Source organism: Haliotis asinina, chromosome 6 (assembly GCF_037392515.1).
Source record: "Haliotis asinina isolate JCU_RB_2024 chromosome 6, JCU_Hal_asi_v2, whole genome shotgun sequence".
Classification (NCBI taxonomy): Eukaryota; Metazoa; Mollusca; class Gastropoda; order Lepetellida; family Haliotidae; genus Haliotis; species Haliotis asinina.
The window spans coordinates 67,867,860-67,890,218 of NC_090285.1; the positions used below are offsets into that span (position 1 = coordinate 67,867,860).

The following is a 22,359-nucleotide window of genomic DNA, read 5'->3' on the forward strand; positions in this document are numbered from 1 at the left end:
AATCTGCGTTATTCCATTCGTCACAGAAATCAAGTAGATTTCAAAATAAACAAGAGTCATCAGAAGATGACATATCCGCCCGGCCGACACATATTTGAAATGACAAATCATCCGACAATTACTTATTGTGTTTTTAGACCAAGTCTGAATTTCCATGGAATTCATGAAAAATATAAATGCCATATATCTGTAATCAGAAAAAAAATCACCATTTCAAGATCTGTCTTGTATATCTGCCAACGTCTTTTGAAAGATATGAAATGGTTTTCGGGTAGTGCTCCAGAAACGAAGTCAGCAACATGCTCATGGAATAATAATAATACATCATAAAAACCTGTAAATAGCAAAAGGCACCACTTTGGGGCCTGCCACACATATCTACCAAGTAACACTGATAGATATTAACAAGTTTTTGAGTTCTGCTCTGGAACGAAACACACCTCTCACTTTTGAGACTATGTCAAAAATGTTTCCATGGAAACCTAGAAAATGATGAATCACAAAAACCTGGAAATACCAAAGGGCACCACTTTGGGGCCTGCCACACATATCTACAAAGTTGTGCAGAAAAATATTAAACGGTTTTTGAGTTCTGCTCCGGAAACAAAGCCCTTACCTCCATTTTGAGACTAAGTCCGAAATGTGTCCATAGAAACCAAGAAAATGATGAATCACAAAAACCTGGAAATACCAAAGGGCACCACTTTGGGGCCTGCCACACATATCTACAAAGTTGTGCAGACAAATATTGAACGGTTTTTGAGTTCTGCTCCGGAAGCGAAGCCCATTCCTCCATTTTGAGACTAAGTCCGAAACATTTCCATGGAAACCGAGAAAATAATAAATCACAATGCCAATGTTAAATCAATGAATTTCCTCGGTTATGTAGCCACGCAACCTTGACCTTGATAATGTATTTACACTAAAGTGAATATTCTTAACATTATGGGATACCCACTGATAATGCAATACTTCGTCGTGGCATCTATTTGTATTGTTTCATCAATACATAATGTTCATTGTTTTGTAGCAATTTATGATAATAAGTGTGTGGTAAGCTACAGAGCTACCATACAATGAGGGGTGACACAGATTACCGTAAATGTTATGTTTCTCGTACTTCTTCAGTTTCCTCATCTGATGCCCGTTCCGAGAAAGAACATTCCACTAATGTCTGGCCAGTAGTGGGTGATATTATGTACAAATTGTATTCCAAATTTGTTTCATGTTACATTACAATGATTGAAACAAAATGGTCAGGTAGATTACAGGTGGGGGTAACGTAGATTGCGTGATATCAGTTTTCGACGTTACCTCGTTGAGATGTATTTTTTCAAAAAGAAAGCTGTATCCCACCAACTGTCATTGATTCTGATGGAGAGAGTTGTACTTCTTTAAAGGGAATCAACATTACTGTCATTACATATATGTTTTTTTAATCTGCGTTATTCCATTCGTCACAGAAATCAAGTAGATTTCAAAATAAACAAGAGTCATCAGAAGATGACATATCCGCCCGGCCGACACATATTTGAAATGACAAATCATCCGACAATTACTTATTGTGTTTTTAGACCAAGTCTGAATTTCCATGGAATTCATGAAAAATATAAATGCCATATATCTGTAATCAGAAAAAAAATCACCATTTCAAGATCTGTCTTGTATATCTGCCAACGTCTTTTGAAAGATATGAAATGGTTTTCGGGTAGTGCTCCAGAAACGAAGTCAGCAACATGCTCATGGAATAATAATAATACATCATAAAAACCTGTAAATAGCAAAAGGCACCACTTTGGGGCCTGCCACACATATCTACCAAGTAACACTGATAGATATTAACAAGTTTTTGAGTTCTGCTCTGGAAACGAAACACACCTCTCACTTTTGAGACTATGTCAAAAATGTTTCCATGGAAACCTAGAAAATGATGAATCACAAAAACCTGGAAATACCAAAGGGCACCACTTTGGGGCCTGCCACACATATCTACAAAGTTGTGCAGACAAATATTGAACGGTTTTTGAGTTCTGCTCCGGAAGCGAAGCCCATTCCTCCATTTTGAGACTAAGTCCGAAACATTTCCATGGAAACCGAGAAAATAATAAATCACAAAAACCTGTACATCGCAAATGGCACCACTTTGGTGCCTGCCACACATATCTACCAAGTTTAGCAGAAAAACATTGAACGGTTTTTGAGTTTGCTCCGGAAACGAAGCCTGCCCCACCATTCGACTAACACCAAAATGTTCCATGGAAAAACAAAAAAAATTAAAAATGCCAAAACTCTGTAAACAGCAAAAGGCACATCTATAGGTTGAGATCATTACATCTACCAATTTTGGTCTGAAAATATTGAACGGTTTCTGAGTTCTGCTCCGGAAACAAAATGATTACGGACGGACGGACGGACGGACGGACGGACGGACGGACGAGGCGTCGACTATATCTCCCCGCATTACATGCCGGGGGCATGAAAAGATACCGGTATTGTCATCCAACTGTGACGGGCTAAGGGATTATTTCCTATTCTTGATTTTTGCGCACCATTTTCCACGAGTTGTCACCAGTTAAAACCTACTAAAAATTCACAGAAAGTCAACACTTTATTTGTCAAAAATATATTTGGCTATTGACTCCACTTTACACAGAACGGGTGGATTACGCAAACCTAATGTTGTGACAATCAACAACCATCCCACAACGTTGTTAGTTGGGTTGTGTATTGGTTTATCTTGTATTGTATTGTATTGTATTGTATTGTATTGTATTGTATTGTATTGTATTGTATTGTATTGCCAACTAAATTTTGAACGTATCCCGTCGCTTTTGTCCACGTAAGTTCTGTCCTACCTCCCGCTGACGTGTACACGTTGATGAAGTCAATGACGTCTGTGCAGCTATATGAGGTGAACATCTGTCCTAACAACAGCTTGCCACACAAATCACATATTTTATCCGACAGTTTTATGGTGTTGATTTCATGTCCTAGTCAAAATGGCCTAAAAACTGCCAAGGCACACACAAAAAGTAAAAATGGACATTCAATATTTTATTATAATTTATTACTCATCGCATTTGTGTTATTTGATATCAAGGTTTAAACATGAGAAAAGATGTTATATCTAACAAAACTTGATGTTCATTACACATGAACAAATCATTTTAAACAAATAACAAATATATATGTATGTTCTTTATTCGTGCCCAAGCACCTTTTTACTGTTTATTTTTACTGTTTATCAGTTGTGTCTAGTAAAAAAACTTGATCATTCCAACAGTCCTCCTGAAGATTGGCCATTGATGCTTCCGTCACCTGAAAAGTAAAAGAACAATTACAAAAGACACAAGAATCAACAATTAATTCAACAATGGCGGCTAATTAACGAGGAACTTCTGGATTCACATATCAATTAAGGTTACACAATGCATGTAACCATGTGTTGATTAGTAATTAGCGAGCCATTTAAGGATATGTGGAGTGATCTCTTGAAGACTAAACTGAAAATAAACTTAATGAATGAATGAACGAATGAATTAACATTATTTACTATATAATATATATGATTACCTAATAAATCTGAGAACAGGGGAAATACCTTTTCAACATAGGTGTATCCACTAGACTCCATCAGTAGAGGTTTCCCCTTCTGTGAGCTGGTCTCGAGGAAGGTGAACTTCTCTTCCACCTCAGTGACAATCACAAAGCGTCAATAAGGAAAGTACTCCAATAATAAACACCTAGTTTTGTGTGATATACCTTCTTTTGTCATTTTCACACGTTCATGTCAAATAATACAAATGTCATGAGTATTGAAAAATAATAAAATAATGTATGGCCATTTTAACTAGGGTCAATGTGGCAATTTTGTCAGGCGGCCATTTTGACCTGTTCCCTTTGATTTCAGTAGTAATTTTAAAAAGTAAGCTTGTTGTGATTTAGGGTTTGAGGGATTTGGCCTAGATCTCGAGATTGCAAACTCAACAGTCACTGACAGCAGGTACAGTTGGGACTTGACACAAATGAGATTTCCCAGGAAAATGGAACATCTCCTTTCAGTACTGAGAAAAATGTCGTCTTCTATGCCTTTCGTAACTAACGCCCTAGCCCCCTAACCCCCCACCCCCACCCCCCACAAGGTATTGTCATGGTAGACATGTGGTGTACTCTCTGTCACCCAGATGTGGCCCTCTTTGCGTCATGGCAGACATGTGGTGTACTCTGTCGCCCATATGTGTCCTCCTTTGTGTCATGGCATACATATGGCATTCCTTGTGTCATGGCTTACATGTGGTATTCCTTGTGTCATGGCTTACATGTGGCGTTCCTTGTGTCATGGGAGACATGTGGTATTCCTTGTGTCGTGGCAGACATGTGGTATTCCTTGTGTCATGGCTTACATGTGGCATTCCTTGTGTCATGGCCTACATGTGGTATTCCTTGTGTCATGGCTTACATGTGGTATTCCTTGTGTCATGGCTTACATGTGGTATTCCTTGTGTCATGGCTTACATGTGGTATTCCTTGTGTCATGGCTTACATGTGGTATTCCTTGTGTCATGGCTTACATATGGCATTCCTTGTGTCATGGCTTACATGTAGCATTCCTTGTGTCATGGCATACATATGGCATTCCTTGTGTCATGGCTTACATGTGGTATTCCTCGCGTCATGGCTTACATGTGGTATTCCTTGTGTCATGGCTTACATGTGGCATTCCCTGTGTCATGGCAGACATGTGGTTTCTTTCTTTGTTTATGTTAAACATATGGCATTCCTTGTGTCATGGCTTACATTTGGCATTCTTTGTGTCATGGCATACATGTGGCATTCCTTGTGTCATGGCTTACATATGACATTCTCTGTGTCATGGCTTACATGTGGTATTCCTTGTGTCATGGCTTACATGAGGCATTCCTTGTGTCATGGCAGACATGTGGTTTCTTTCTTTGTTTATGTTAAACATATGGCATTCCTTGTGTCATGAGATACATGTGGCGTTCCTTGTGTCATGTCATACATGTGGTGCTCTTTCTGATGTGGCATACATTTTCAGTGATTAACTTGCAAATCATGAGGCAAACACTCATTACTTTTAAATGAACTGCTTTATGGGACTCAGCCTAAGAAAACTGAATTTAGCAAATACAATACAAGTAAAATTACCTTTGGCAAAAACTTAATGTAAATTTAGCTTTGCATTTGTTGACCCCGCTCAAATGTTTACTCAACAATTGTATTACCAATAATGGTGAAGAATATAAAAGACATATAAATTCCATTATTGCAAATATTAAAAAGCGTATGAAGCAGTATAAGAAAACTTACAGCTGCATGAAAAGATATATATCAGTATCTGCATTTTGATAAATGTACATCATACATTAGAATAATACAGGTTATATGGAAGCATAGCAGGGAAGAATGACTCCTCAAAATAATCCACAGACACAAGTGTTGTGAAACTATGTTTGTGAGATAGCCCTGTAGCATTTCCTCATCCACTCTCAGAGGAGGATACTTGCCACAGATAGAACAAAGAACCATTCTTGGGGACTCATCAAGTGGCATTACTATGTGCTGAATGATATTCAAGGGTTTGGACAGCTTAATGTGGGGAGCCCTAATCACCTGAATAATCCTGATGTAAAAAGAAACATAAACCTTGCTGAAGTAAGCCGTTACTTGCAACTCGTGGTGACCAAAGGGAACAAACACTGTATGTGGCATAGAGATAGGCATCAGTGATACTGACATATTTAAGTTTACAAACACATCAAACAGAGAGGATACATTAGTGGCTGATTGGCACGCCTGAGACATCTGCACAAGAATAGTGACTGTTCCGAGCTGAACATTGCTCTCAACCTTTGGGTGTCACTGCGTGTGTCTATGACAACCCCACTCTCATGCCCACTGCTGCATTCATAAGACAACCCACCCACACCCACACCCTCATCCATACAATCATCTCATCCCCAGTTTCATTCTTGTCCCATCCATCTTCTCCCCATTTCACTCTGTGAAAGCACTATATAAAGTGTTAAGAATATGTAGTGAGAATAGTTTATATGTTATAATATACACATGAATATATATAAATATCTGTAAATATGTTTATAACATCTGAAGTTAATCTAAAATACTTTAACTACCTGTTCACCATTAAGCTGAGAAGCTCTGCTTACCGCTGACCACTTTCCATTGTATGTAATTAAGCTGGGGTAAGGAAAATACAATAAGATTATATAACTGCAGCTTGGGTTTGACTTGATTAAGCTGGGTAACAAAAAGAAAGGTGATCAGTACCAAGGTCGGGCGTGAAGAGGTTGGCCATGTCGGCTATCTTCATTTTGTCTACATGAGAGTGCCATGTCGGCATAGTTTATGACAATTATTTGGATATATGTGATTAAGAAAGTAAAACTTTTAACCATACACTGTGATACTTGTTTTGCCAGTGTTAAAACTATTATGAAAATTGTTGTGTGATCTCTCCACTTGTAGGAAATGAGAGTGAGTGAGTTTGGTTTTATGTCGGTTTTAAGAATATTCTAGTAACCTGACGGCACCAGAAATGGACTTCACACATTATGCCCATGTGGAGAATCAAAGCCAGGTCCTCAGCATGCTGAGAATAACGTGTTGTCCACTAGGCTACCCCACTGCCCCGCACTATATAAAACATGACATTCAAAATATACAACAGAAACAGGACTACCAAATAAAATAAATCTGTGGTAGTTAACAAAACAAACGTGTGAATACTGACACTCCGAATGGTAGCCATTTACAAGCAGTAACTCTAACCATATGACAAAAAGTAGATTAAATACCATGTGCCAACCACGTCAGCGAGTCTGACCACCACATCTGGTGACCCACCTCTTATGATAAACATGCATCACTGAAAATCAGTTCGACTCAGATCTTCGCTAGTCTAGATGTAGATCTTTAGACAAATGTATAAGTGTTAATTACCCTCAGTAAAAACTCAAAATATCACAAAATATATAAACGGACAACTGTAATCTTCATCTCATTTTGAGTCCAAGATTTCCATGATAGTGATCTCCCCGACTGTCAGACAGCTTAGGGCAAACAGATAGTGATGTTAATGTAATAAGCAAAATACAAGCCAGTTATGATGTTGAAGTAATATTCATACATACCTGAAAATGTTACACATTTTGAAAAGAAAACGTACTGGCATGGCAAACAGACAAAACCATATTCATTCCGGACAATCAATTGTGTGAGTGATAAACAGTAAGATTTCATTGGGTTGCTGAAACAAGGGAGACAACCCCTGGGACTGAGATGTACAGCTGTTGTAGCATGACATGGTCAGGTCTGGGCAGGTCTGAGGCAAGTCACATGTCACATCTGTACACAAATATCATAACAAGGTTACATGTTTATTATGTTGATAGAAACTTGAAATTGGATAAAAATTTCTGAGATGATCTCCATGAGACAATTCTCATTACAAACTGTCATATCAGAGACCATATAATCTATTATATGGTCTCTGGTCATATATAGAGTCCGTAATAACATATATGTCATACATACAAACACTTTGAACCAGGAATTATGGGTACCCAATAAAATAGATAATCTCAAGATAAAAAGATGAGTACTGAGTATTGTGTAAGTGAAGCAAAACAGCAGACATATCTCAGGGAGTGGATGGACCAGACGTGACAGAACTGTATTGTACACAGTTTGGAATATAACTCGCAGATCACAGACTTTTGACAGCTTGAGTGATCATTCTTCTGGTCAAGAACATTCATGTACGTCCATGAGCTATGATTGTTAGAAATAAGAAACGATACAGCTTCATTAAGATATACTGGATGATGCAATCTACTGAGCTGAAAGAGGTCAAATGCTACTAATACTTTGTCAGTGATGGCAGCCATTTCAAAAACTACATGCCAGATAACTACACACAAATATACACATCAAATCATGATTTAGTGGAGATTCATAGTTCAGACCATTAAGAGGGAACACCTTCAGATAGGCACCCGATGAATAGAAAGGACTGTAGTACCCACAGGCGGACAAAACTAGACTGTTGGATTTTAACACGAACATGCATAAATATCAACTGTTTGTCATTTTTCTTACTGCTGCAAGACAGCGTACAGCTTCTTTTCCATGTCTGCCATGAGAAACATGTATGAGCGATGTCCCTTGGTCTCTTGTTCGAGTTTATCTGAACCTAACCAGTGCTTGAGTACACAGGTACCCCGTTAGAGCCCTACTTTCAGAAGTCATGGCTGAGTGAAAACTGATTCTGACTTTGGGTGCAATAAATCACATCTGAAGTAATTATATTCATTATAACTCTCTGAACTTGGGAAATAGTTGGACACATTTGCTAACATAAACACTGTATAAACTTATGATTCAGTAGGCACATTAATCTGTGCGCCATCACTAATAAGCCAATATACATAAACCTGTAAATAAACGAACAAGTATGAGAATGAAAACATACTTGATTGGACACATACAATACTTTGCTCTTGAAGGTTAAGGAAATGTTTAACATTTTAATAGCCATTTTACAAAAAAAAATCTCTTGGTGTTAGTACCTACATCAAAATGATGCACTCATTGCCAAAAAGAAGTTGACTATCCATAGAACTTGATTCTCCTTCATCTTTACAACTTCTAAAATGCCTGTAAAGGAACTGAATGAGGTCACTGGGGACCCAGGTGCCTGGAACTAATCCTATCCTGGAACACCCACTGGGATTAATGCTGATGGACATGACTGATGAATCCAGTACTCTCTGGTTGCATGGCAGACATCGTTGGTGTTCTTGTTGGCTCATTTCTCTGAAAATGGAGGCTGGAAAGGTTCTGTTGATGAAGAGTCACTGACATTTGCTGTTGTTGATGGTATTGTTGCTGCTGCCACTGCTGTTGTTGCTGGTAGAATTGCTGTTGCTGAGGAATCAGATCAATGCTGGGAATTGTGTTCTGATTGTTCTGAGTTGGCTGCTGTAATGGCTGGGAAGCATCATGTCTGATCTGCACTCCCCATGGTCCTTGAGGACCCCGAGGGTGCAACCGTATGCTGGAGGCCTCTGATGATGTACATCTATGCTGGGGGTTCTGATGATCGGTGGATGATGTCGTTGTACTGATGTGGCCACGGAAGCTTCCAACTTGGTGGCTCTGTATTGTATGAGGGGAATAACTCTCACACTCATTGGCAAGTAATGGAAACGGTGCAACAGGAGAAATGAAGACTTCACCTGTATGTCCACCTCCTGGCTGTGAGCGCCATGTCACACCTCTCATGGGGTGGGACTGAGTATTCAATAAGAAATGACTCCCGGAGTAATGCTGAGGGTTCGGTGTGACAGTCCTTTGTGGGCAAGGTGGTCTGGAATGGGGCACCTGTTGATGCTGCTGCTGGTTTTCAGATGCTACAGGCTGCTCCAGAACATACCCTGAGGCTGGTTGAAACAACTGCATTGGATGTACATGTGAACTAGCTGATTGGTCAAAGACAGGATACTGGGAGCTATGTTGGTCAGAAGCTGTGCTGCCCTGTGGGAGTCCACCTGAAGTGCACTGTATTGGCTGAGCATAAACACTTCCAGAATTCTGAAATATCTGTGCACCAAGAGGCATATTACCCTGAGTCATGTTAACGTGAGGCATGAACTGTTGGTATTGATAGCTGTTGTCCTGGGAAACTTTGTCAGTCACATCTTTTGCCTCTGTGTCTGATCTGCTTGAATTGATGTTAATTGGCAGCAATGTTACAGGGGTTCCTTTTTCATCAGTTCTATAGACAACTCCAAAAACATGGCGGTCAGGTGGAGGTCGGACTGTTGCAGGAGTATCAGAATCAAAGTAGGAACTGTTGTGTCTCAGTCCTGATGCAAGGTCTTGATACCCTTCCAAGTGTCTACTGTTAGATCTTCCCATCGCTGATCCTGTCTTTTGTTCTGAGTAGCTTTGATGATTGTCTTGCCATTGATTGTCTGCATGCCATTCTGATTTATCTACAGCATCTTGTTTTAGAAGATTTCTATGATGATCTTTTGCCTTCTTTGCCATGGCAAAGGGTCCTGACGAGGTCATGTTTAACTGTTTGTGTTCACATCCTTTCATATCCGAGTCGTCTCTTGGTTGATCTGGCATAAAAGTCACATGAGCTGATTTCAAAAGCGTCTGAGATTCTACTCTGTCATTAGCAGAGGGTACATTTGTCCATGATGATTCAGCTTGCTTACACGGATGTGTCAGTTCACTTGGCGCTGTCTGACCACTTGGTGCAGTCTGTTTACATGCTGCTGCCTGTTCACAAGCTGGTCTCTGTTCATGTGGTAGTGTCTGTTTGAATGTTGGTGTCTGTTTCAAAGGTGGTGTTTGTTGACATGGCAATGTCTGTTCAACATGCTGAGAGGGTGACCTTTGAACAAAATCAACCACAGAGGCAGATACCTTTTCTTTGCCTATCATGGCACAAGGTTCATCCTGTTCTGGGATGGATGTCGATTTTGTAAATGGTGTGGGCGTGGCGATAGGCTGCAGTTCGTTGTTTTCAAAACTCTCCACGCTACTCTCTGAAAACATGTGTTGCCTGCGACTTGAATCTGCAAAACCATTTAACTCCCCTAAGTCAACACTCCGACCTTCAAAACCACTAGCATGAATGTCAAGGTTACTAGGTTTTATTGATAGGTCTTTAAAGCGTTCTGGCAGTTTTTCCTTGGGAGAGGGATCACCACACAGATTAACACATCCTTGTGGCTGACATAAAGATGGAGTTGAAGATGCCACAGGTCTGCCATCATTTGCAACAATGTTGAGGGTTACACTTTCTGATCTTGCAGGAGACTCCAGGGGCCCAGTTCCTGCAATATCAAGAGTATCATGCTTCAGCCCTCTGGTCGGCTGATTGGAACCATCGTGCTGGCTTGCTTCAGGAATTGCATTTCTTTGCCGCAAAAGTTCATTCAGTGTTAGGTGGCCAGGTTTGTTATTTGTGTCTGCCTGTCCGTCTGGTTTAATTGGCTGTTGTGTGTTGTCATCCATAGATTCAGAAAAGGGATCAGTTTTTGTGTCTTGAGCCTCATCCTGATGACCATGGTTTGATGGATCAAGCCAGCTGTCCTCATCAGTTCCTGTAAAGAATGCATAATGATTAAAAACACAAGTGTAACACAAGTGCTGGTAATGGTATACACCCTGTGATACAATACACCATGATACTAAATTTTAGTCACGATGAAAATTGCCAAAGTACTGTGCATTGAAGCTGCAATATAATAAAAAAATCTTGATACAAGGGTGGTGACATGATATGTATCACAATACTGAAATCCTTAATTCTAAAACCAATTGTAACACACCTTACAAACAAAACCACTTTAAGGTATTTTGTTAAATTCCACCAGTGTTTTTCAGTGTTCATTCGGAAATAAGATAATTATTAAGTTTATAGACAGACTTTGTGAATATTCATAAAATGCGAGCGCTATGTTTGACCTAGTTCCTGATGCTGGCATTTCCAAGAAACTATAAGTATGCATATATTTTAATCATCAAACAAATGTAAGTGTCTCTTGGCAGATATCATGATTTGACAATATTCAAAGTTAAACATGGATGTATCATGGCCCATTTGAAGTATCATATTGAGATATATGACAGCAAAATTTTATATTGATCCACTGTACTGGCAGCTTATGGATCAAAGCATTAATGTGTATCAATGAATTGTCACAATGCTATGTGATACACATTTCCACTACATCCCTGTCTCAAGCTGTATTTAATCCTGACAATACGCATGATGTGGTGGCATCCATCACCGAGAATGACACAAACTCACATCCACGCAAAGGCAACATTCATCCTTGATTTACCATCCCAGCATTTAACACTATTATTGACTCAGTCTATTCAAAATGAGGAGGTTGGGCGCTTTTGTCAATCAAACGAAATTGTAATGTTTCATTTGTACTGTTTTGCTTCATACTGTTCACAGTCACTACTCACAGTGTATTCTGTCAGTGTGGAGGGGTTCAAAAATGTTTTTGTAAGCCACTTGCCATGGGGCTATTACTGGGCTATTTATCGAAAAGTGATAAATAGCCAAAAAAGGTAACTGCACTTTATTATCATTGTGAAATTTAATAACTACATTTTGAGCAGACAAGTGTATTTGCAGTTTGAAACTGTAAGCAGAAATTACAACAGACAAGTAAGTAGACAATTACTTGAGTGCCCAAAATGAAAACAAACTTGTCCCAGGTGTCGCGTGATGGGATTTTTTAACAACTGGTGTGGTGAATCATAGGTGTGTGTTGCCTTGAGTTCCAGTCAGTGGTCACAGTTTCACCAATCAGGTTATCTCTCAATCAGTGATGTTAGCCACTACATGTATCATGCAGTAATCGTAAAAGCAAAATATAAACGTTACTGTGTCAAAAACATTAATTTACACATGAAATCAGAATATTCACAAAATATAATATCTGTCCATCACACTAAACATGACATCAAAACCAATTTTTTATCTGCTATTTCAAATTATTACAGTGTACACAAGCCCTGTTGCCTGATGACTACCAGGTTAACATTAGGATTAGGAATATTTTAAGTTGTTCACGGGTCACGAGGGGAACATGGGTTGATGTACCCTTGATATTTGTGTAGGAAGGTGAACATAAACAAACATTCAGGGTACATCCACCAATGGGCACCATGGGACCAATGAACAACTGAACAATGTATTTATCTCTCTGAACATGAGGTGTTCAAAGTTAATTTTGAATTGTTTGAGGCACATTAAATACAAAACTTTATGTAGTCACCACTAGATTTTGCAGAGGACAAAAAACACAGATTTAGAGTTATCTCCCTTCCATCATATTGGCAATTTCTGTAAATCATACATGATTCAATGTTATTCAATGTTATTCAAGATAAAGAATCACTACCACAAAGTTCCAAATGAGTTTGTCATTGCCAGCAGGGTACATAAAAATGTTACTCGCTTGTAAGCAGGGTACACTGAAAATAAATAGACGTGAGCTTTGCCAATCAGAAAGTGACATTTACGTGTGAGTAGCGCTGTATGTACAGTGAGTCTGTGTGTGGACTCTGGTTTTATAACGCTAGTCCAGTGAGGCACCACGCTATCGTTTACCATGGATATAGCACACCAACGTTATAATGATTCCAAACCAACCACTCCTTGACTGATCCCAACTTGAAGACACTTAACTACACGTGGATCACGTAGAGTCCTCAGTAAGTGAGTTTAGTTTTACTTTATTCCAGCTATATGGCGGCAGTCTGTAAATAATCAACTCTGGACCAGACAATCCAGTGATCAATGAGCACTGATCTACACTGTTGGGACAAGATGGACTGTGTCAGCCAAGTCAGCGAGCCTAACCATCCAATCCCATTAGTTCCCTCTTGTGACAAGAATGCTTCACTGAAGGTCCACAACCCACATCTTCAGAGGTGTAGGTTCCTCAGCCTGAGAGCAATTTTATTATACAATGGGATGAGAAGCGTTTACTACTAAACCTGTTTCCTGGGTGTCCAGCCACTGTTTCTTCAGTTGATCAACCTTGAAAGTTTTGTCAGTCAGGTTGTGACGAATAGCATTAGTCCTCATGAGCTCTACCAGGACACGGTGTTTTGTCAGAGCTACAGACTCATTTGGACGCACTGAAATATACGAAGGACATGTTGACAAAAAATACAACCATACACGCCATATGGTGATGTCACAGTGTTAACAGACATGGATAGCTGCACAGTGATCAGAATAAAATATCCAGGACCTGAAGAAACAGACTCTCCTAATTTTAACTTTGGATCATGGCTATTTTAGCCAATCAGATGTCAGCTTTCTAAAACACTCTCAGTGACTCACTCAGTGACTTACCAAACTCCCCTCTCAATCATGTGGAGACCTACCCGCCCTCACAAAATGAGTTGCTTACTTTTGTTTAAATCCTCTGCTGTGAAGTCACTGGCAAAATGTGCAACCTTTTGCAAATGGTCTTGCGCTCTTTTAGCCAGCTGTTCAAAGAATCGAGCAAAGATCTGGCCTGAAACAAGAATCCAAATAACTCAAGAAAATGTACATTTCAAGATAAACCATAGAGCAGACTAACTGAATACCAGTACACATGCCAAATTTGTTGATACCAAATTACAAATATTGCTACATTGTCAGGGCTGGTTACAACATAGGCATCTAGCCATACTTACTGCAAAGCATGCTCCATGCCAGTCAGTGTGATTGTAGATTCTGGACCATGACAGTATGATAACAAGTGTTATTTATTCACCAGTGTTGTTGCACGGAATAACTGCAGATATGATAATTGGCCAAACTGCAAACTTTGGTTGGATCCTTTCGTCATACACAAAATTTATATATCTTGAATTTGATATCACTGTGACCAGATGTAACCAAATTACATGTATATTGTTGTTTATTGTTTGTTCAGTCAGTAATCAGTTGGTGTTAAATAATTGCTTCTTGACTAATCAGTCCATAGGTTGAGTATATTAAACATGAATATGATGACACCCAGTGAACAAAGTGAAGGAGGCTGATGACTTGTTTTGTCCTCTTGCTCAGCACCGTATTCTTACCCAAAATGCAATGAGCCTGTGTATTTTATTAAATCTGTGAGAGCAGCTTGCTGGTCCACCCACTTACTCCATTTCTCCTCATCTGCCAAGTTATCGCTGTTGACAATGCGTAAAGCATCTTGTGATGACCCCTGGACAATTACAGCTGACAAATCTTCCTGGTCAAAGGACATATCTTCAAGATCTTTCAGTTCCCGTCCTGAGCAAATCAAAACAACAAAAGAAAATTCATTTAAATGAATTGAGATTCTATCACATTTTATGAACATACAATGCCCTTTACAAAGTGGACAGTGTAACACATAATATATTTGGGATTACATTTTCTCAATAAAATACTTTGGTTGGGTTCAGAATGACTGCCTGTTCGCTTGCAAAATGTTAGCTGACCTTTGCTCGGGCCTGTCAAAACTTACTGAAGCTGGCCTGCATGGCTTGTGATAATTTAAGAGCTGATTACGTTTCCTGAATCCTGACTTGCTAATTTTATTGACAGCATCGTCCTCAGCAACATAAACAAATAGTTGAATGCATGTTATTACAAATAACTGTATCTAATCGTAAGCAGTAATGTGATTGGTCAGTTCTGAAGTGCCAAACTTGGCACATAGATAGGTATGGTGGTGTGCTGGTGCGTTTTGGTAGTTTTGGAATTCTGAATTCAATATTTTTGGTGTTTACATGGCAACTAGTTCGACTAACTCAGATTGGTGGTAGAGCTCTTTTCTAGAACAGAATCTGTAAACCATTCACTGTTTCTTCACCAAATTTTGTACACATGCATATCTAGGGGCACTGGTACTGGAGTGTTTTGGTACTTTAGGAATTCTGATTAAAATATATTTTGCGATTCCATGGCAACAAGTTTGGCTTAAGCTGAATTTGGTGGTAGTGCTCCTTTCTGGAGCAGAACTCAAAACCCTTTTAATACTCTCCTTCCACTTTGCTAGATGCACGCCCAAGCATTTGACATAATCATAACTCGTAGACATATTCAGTAGAAGAATATTTTGCCAATGTGGGGGATATTGATGACTCTTCTTATCTCAAAATGTATGGGTATTCTTAAAGTGTGTCCCATCAATGCCAGAGGCTCAGAGTTGAAACAATAAATCTGTGAAATGAATACTCGAACTGTTCAGGTCAGTAAGATGTCTGAAGGGCCAGTGACATTTTCAGGTCACTAGCCCCACTGGCTAGAGACATTTTGAATCTATTTCTAAAACTGGTTGGATTGTGTCCTATCCCGGATTCAAAGAGCCCAGGCTGTGACTAAGTGACTGGAAGCTGACTTTGTGTGCAGTGGCGACTAGATGGCAAACTCTTATGACTTGGGTTCAAATTCCAGAACGACAGAAACCTTTAAATAAGTAAGTCAAGACCAGATGAGTGATGATGTCTGATGGGGCAGTCAGAAATGCCCTAGCAATATCAAAGTAAACACCATACACATATGTATGTGTGTGTGGTCATGGACTCACTGAAGCACAGACATACCCATAGGGTATATGCTTGCCTTTGTCCCACAAATTACATCTACTCCATCGGTTGCTGAAGATTATCTACCCCAGGAAATTGTTTGGTCAGCATTTTAGAGGTTTGTAAGTCATTAAGGAAGCAGATGATTTTATGGATTACAACTTGCACGTTGCCATGACTACTACTGCTATATCACCAAGATGTTGCCATGGTACTTAAACCATGCTTCCACTCTATCAGGTACTTCTAACATAAAGACTCTACAGTAATTTGCATTGATTCTGAAACCAATTTCAGAATACAATTGCTGACTTAGTTTAGAATTTTAATTTGGAAACATACATGATGCAAGTACTTACACCTGCCTGTCGACTGGTACACGCAGCCATGTCAGTAGAGAGGATGTGCTAACAGGAGGATATCATTTGCATAAACACTGTACATACCAATACCAATCTACTGCAAAAATATATCACTTAATCTCCTTATTTCTGAACATCTCACTCAGTCCTCAATCCCATCTCACTGTCCTGTACGTACTATATATTTTGGTTGTAAATCACATTCTGTCATTCACCAGATGAATGGACAAGAAGTAGCCCAGAAAAGTTGGGTTGTAAATCCTTACAATACATTGTTAAGCTGTAACCATAGTAACACAGAGATGTAACACAGGAAACTACTTGAACCTGCAATACTACATGTATTGTCATGTCAGTTAGTAATCACTGTAATATTTACTAATAATATGCGTAAGTTTGACCGATAGTCACACAACTTTTCCAGAAATTTCTAATGTTGAAATAAATACCTACCCTATTTAATTGCTTAGTATAATAGTAATGCTGGGGTCACTATCAAATGATCAGTTAACTACAAACTTTAGCAGCTAGACGAGCTTATTAAATGAAAACATAATAACATGGAAAAAACAAACCTTGTAAAAGTATTACTTACGCAAACAAGTGTTCCCAAAACATTTGTGCTCGACTATGAGAAAACATGATTGGCTGGCTGCTTGGTGAAAGCTAGCAATTATTGATAATCTCAGTTCATCTGAGCACAGAGTTCTAGTTTCAGTCACAAAACATGGCAATCCGGGAGACACTTAATTATAAGTTTTAAGGTTCCTTACAGACAAAATGAGGGTAACAGTGTAGAAAATTGTCTGTTTTGATAATTCTGTTAAGAGTCTGGAATGCGTCATTGGTCATGTGGATGGGCAAATGGAATGGTGCACATAACTGCTCTGAAAGAAACAACCAAACACATGGCAAAGTATAGAGGACTTGCAGGAACAATGAATAATATTTTGTGTCTTCTAGATGGAGTGAATAGTTTTTGTGCATCCATTCTCTACATTTGTGCAAATATGGATAAACACCTGTGTGTCACACAAAAGTCTAGGACAACACAAGGCAATGGTATAAACTGCTGAAATTTCATTCAGGTGAATTAAAAGCTAATCATAAGAGCATGCACGCACGCATGCGCGCACACACACACACACAGCTAACGGTAGATGCTTACCTACTAAGGACAAGACAGTAACATTCCCACCACACCAGTTATGAACAATCTTGAAGACATCTTCTCGGAATGAAAAGTCAAAGTTGTCAAGGAAAAATTTCCTCACTTCATCTTCAGTGAAAGGCATGATTTTCACTGATTCCATTTTGAATTGTGAAAAAGAGAGCTTCATCCATGAAGTTAGAATAAAGGTTACATTTGTGATTCTTGTTTTGAATGACTTCAGTGCATTGATCACAAACGACTGGACAATACCCTTACTGTTCCGATCAATATTGTCCAACAAGAGATTCACATGAGATTCCTGATTTTCAAGAAGAAATGTTGCAAACTTCTTCACCAAATCATTTATCATTTCCTGCCGATCACTGCTGTCAAAAATAATTGATGACTTGGTCTCAGTCTTTTGGATAACATCTTTTTCAAAACATGTCTTAAAGTTTGCCTCAACTTCTTCTTTTGTCTTTCCTGGAACTTTCTGACAGTCAATGTGGAAGCATGTGTGTTGCTGATGTCGCTCAACCCTTCTCAAGCAGACCTCTGCAAATCTTGACACACCAATGCCTGGTTCTCCATCTATACAGAATACACGAGTCTTCTTTGACACTATCCGAATAGCAAGCTCCTCAGACAGTTGCTCCCTGCCTATAAACTTGTGTTCAACCTCCATCTCTTCGTTATTCATTGTAGCTAGAAAACAAAAACAAAAGTTATTAGGTGTTTGGGACATTAGTGTTGACAGTCAGTATATATGCAAGTCAGGACCAGACAATCCAGTGACTGACATCATGATTATCAATGTATGCAACTGGGATACAGAGACAAGCATCAACCAGTTCAAGCGATACTGTTAGTTGCCTATATGAGTATAATCATGATAACCACTTCTTATGACAAACATGGCCATGGGTTGCTGCAGACAGATTTTAATCCTGACCTTCACTGGTCACAGGTATTATAAACTGAATCTTACTGCTTGTTATTTTGATCATATATGACCCGTGAAGGTCCCGGGGTAGAACAGGCCTTCAGCAACCCATGCTTGCCATAAAAGGTGACTATGCTTGTCGTAAAAGGCGACTAACAGGATTGGGTGGTGAGGCTCGCTGACTTGGTTGATACATGTGATAGGTTCCCAATTGTGCAGATCGATGGTCTTGCTGTTGGTCACTGGATTGTCTGGTCCAGACTCGATTATTTACAGACTGTCGCCATACAGCTGGAACATTGCTGAGTGTGGCATGAAACTCACTCACTCACTCACTCACTCACTGACTCACTCATTCACTCACTCAATCATATATTTTTGAGAAGTAACAATGTTTGAAGCACTTCATAGACCCGTCATCTCTTTGATGGAACCCATGAATACAGGCATGGTGGTGACAAACCTACAGCTCTGACCCAGATGTCTGATCCTGGAAGATGTATGGGAAGCAACTCATTCATTCGTAGGTAGGTAGGTAGGTAGGTAGGTAGGTAGGTAGGTAGGTAGGTAGGTTACATACATACATACATACATACATACATACATACATACATACATACATACATACATACATACATACATACATACATACATACATACATACATACATACATACATACATACATACATACATACATACATACGTACGTTATAACACATATGTATGCATGCATGCATGCACGCACGTACACCCTCATTAATCTGTACACTGCCAGTCAGTGATATTATTCGGATTATCAATTTCAATATCTAACTTTCATAGTCACCAACCCAACAGTAACCATGGTAACTGTCCTGATGTAGGGGGTTCTGGTTTTCTGTATGAATAATTATTAACAAACATCTGGGAATATATTAGTTATATCCTACATACTTAAACATGTTTCGCTTACACTGCCCAGATAATGGGCCAAGGTTTCTGGGTTAAAGAAGACTCTCCATTTGAGAAGCAAACATCTACACACATATTAAATCTCCACATGATCAGTTAAAGGGGCACTGATGCGGAGCGAATAATGTTTCTCGGCAACGGTCTAATTACGAAACCAAACCGCAAATTGGTCAGCGCCCGCTCCTTCGACCGTGACGGACAAAGGAACTGGGCTCCTGTCCATATTAGCACAATTTCTTCGCCTAAACAGTCAGGAGGCCGGATGCCCATCATATGCCATTTGTTTAAAAATATCCATGGTATTCCTTGTCTGATCGTAACCAAATATCCCAGCAGTGTAGTTCTTTTCGGATGCTTGGATGGTATAGTTACTGATCCAATTTGATCCTATTTCTGTGTTTTTAACCTCGATATTTAATCATGTTACATGAAAATATGATGTCTACAGGCACGTAGCAAGCCATTTGTTTCAGTACGGAAGATTGCAAAGCTTTATATTTAGGTAGTTTTGAGTGTTGGTTCAGCTGTGATAGCAAATATCGCACGTAAATTTTGGTAGCTATGGTAGCTACAATGGTTTATTATTTATGATAATAAAAACACACAGTTGATTTATTTGAATTCGTAAACAAAAAACGATGACTTTGCCTTTGGTAGAGAAATCTGAAAATTTTCTTACATGAAAACCCCTTATTTCACCTATTTACCCAAGTACACAGCAAATGCCTGTGTGTATTCCTTATGTAACGAAATTCAGTTGGTATCCTCAAAACAGTATCGGCCCATAAGTGTTTTCAGGCTGCATGCGACACAGAGATTACATCTTCCTTGCTGTAACTTGCGTTTGAACCTACACGTGTTATTTGTCATCATTCTCTGGATGGTCAATTAACGAATTTATAACAGGTATAATTAGTAGTAACACCACTTCGGTTACTCAACAAAGGTTCCCATTTGGCATTTCTCCTGTCTGGAGTAAATACTCAACATTATAAATTAAGGTCTGTAATGGCAAATGTATTGTATGTTATGTAATATGTGCATGTAAGTGATGCAAGAGGGTTTATCAGCTGAGTTGCAAAAACAAACATTGATCAAAGGATTAACCGATAACACACTGATTGATTAATTACTTTTATCTCCTAGCGGATTTGTCAAAAGGCAGTGTGTGTAGATGACTACACCCTGTCGTAAAGAGTGAGTGCAAAAACAACATCCTCCCTTCAAAGAATTAACCACCCTTGCGCTGATTGATTGATTGTTCATTATTGGTTAACTAAATTACTTAGAATAGTGGACATCATACAATTAGTTGCCAGGTGTGCTATCTTGGGAGACCAATGAAAGGTTTATCTGGTTTTCACTAACGAAAGACGTGGAACGATGTGTTACTTTTTCGCAAACTAGACAGTTGTAAGACGCGACACAGAGCAGGATTATTTACCAGCTGCAGATGAATGGAATACGATTTCTTTTACATGGATATTGATGGATGCATTCCTGAACAAGGTAGTAGCCTGACATTGTTGCTATAAAATTAGTCTGTTTTACTTTCATTATTTGCATTTTGTTTTAATTTATTTGTTGTAGCATTCAGCAGAATCTGTATGACAGAAAACACACACTAGATCGCGTATGTGTGTGAAATAGGATCCAAATTGACAATGTATAAATGTTGCTGTTATGTTAGAAATTTACTATGAGTATAAGCAGATCGTGTGTTCTTTCATTAATTTTCAGAATCATACAAATATGACAATAAACTAATCAGGGTTATGAGACAAAATATAGAGACGTACATTGGCTTCGTTATTGTTCTGTCCTAATAGTTTTTTACCATTTCTACCACTGGCAGATGATTAACCTTCAAAGTGTTTCATTTGTTTTCATAATACATTTGTAATGAAGTAAAAATGACTTCAGCTAAGTTGATCTGTCTATAATTAAACTATCAGTTGCGTTTACGGAATGCGCAGCAGAGGTCACGAACCAGTCACGAATTCTGGGATATCATCCGGGTACTCACGGGAGAAAAACAATAACAAACGTTTACACCAGTCCACGGAAATTGCTCCGCATCAGTGCCCCTTTAATGTCATAAGTTCTATCTCTGAAACCATGGTAAACTTAGATGTCTTAGTATTTTCCCAGACAGTACTTTGAAAAAGAAGGTATGTCACTTTGACATTGCTAACCTAAGCAAGTCACCATGAAATGCACTGATTTCAGTGTTCAGTGTCTGTATTTCATCATGATCATTTATGTAAAAAAAACCATGAATTTCGGAGGTAATGTCTTTCAGTACCTTTCCGGAAAGAATTACCTTGAACAACAATAATTACTGTGTAGATTTTTATTTGTCCCTCATAATAACCGTCACGGTCAATTGATTATGGTATATGAACAGTTCTGAGAAAGCTACAACGATTTCTTGGAAAAGTTGGGTTGGGTTGACAACAAACCGTTGATTCGTTTATGACAAGCAAGATATAAGGGGAAAACAAGCTTACCTCACTCTTTGACAATACCCCAGTACGCAGACTTTCGTATCAGTTTCCCCAATCAGCCATTGCTGAATATTTGTGTGTTGCTACCTGTTGATAGATGTCTGTTCCATCTGTGTTGGTGACATCACCTAACATATAGTGGATAAGTAAACATATCATTTACATTCTTAGATGAATATTTACACACACAAACATTTACCAAATTGCTATCTTCGAAATCGCCTGTGACTTGAATCGGGAAATCCCAAAATTACGCATTACTTTCTGTAGTAGTTATCTCCCTTGGCAGTGTGATT

General features: G+C 38.9%; 1 protein-coding gene across 1 annotated transcript; it reads right to left on the reverse strand.

The window, feature by feature from the left end:
- Positions 1 to 5,095: 5,095 nt before the first annotated feature.
- On the reverse strand, positions 5,096 to 22,342 carry LOC137286343 (uncharacterized). Its single transcript, XM_067818143.1, has 6 exons — positions 22,067 to 22,342; positions 17,677 to 18,366; positions 14,735 to 14,866; positions 14,007 to 14,114; positions 13,585 to 13,728; positions 5,096 to 11,165 (listed from the first exon to the last, which is right to left on the reverse strand). Exons 2-6 carry the CDS (start codon positions 18,359 to 18,361, stop codon positions 8,776 to 8,778), a joined length of 3,459 nt encoding a protein of 1,152 aa, XP_067674244.1. The 5' UTR covers positions 18,362 to 18,366; positions 22,067 to 22,342; the 3' UTR covers positions 5,096 to 8,775.
- Between the last annotated feature and the right edge of the window lie 17 nt (positions 22,343 to 22,359).

What these genes read in the sequence shown, in the direction of transcription:
- LOC137286343 (XM_067818143.1), bottom strand. Translation starts at nt 18,361, where the DNA reads ATGAATAACGAAGAGATGGAGGTTGAACACAAGTTTATAGGCAGGGAG. An exon ending in TACTGTCTTGTCCTTAGTAG is followed by an intron (nt 14,867 to 17,676) that starts GTAAGCATCTAC and finishes TGATTTGCTCAG; the next exon opens with GACGGGAACTGAAAGATCTT. An exon ending in GCTGGACACCCAGGAAACAG is followed by an intron (nt 11,166 to 13,584) that starts GTTTAGTAGTAA and finishes CATTCTTTACAG; the next exon opens with GAACTGATGAGGACAGCTGG.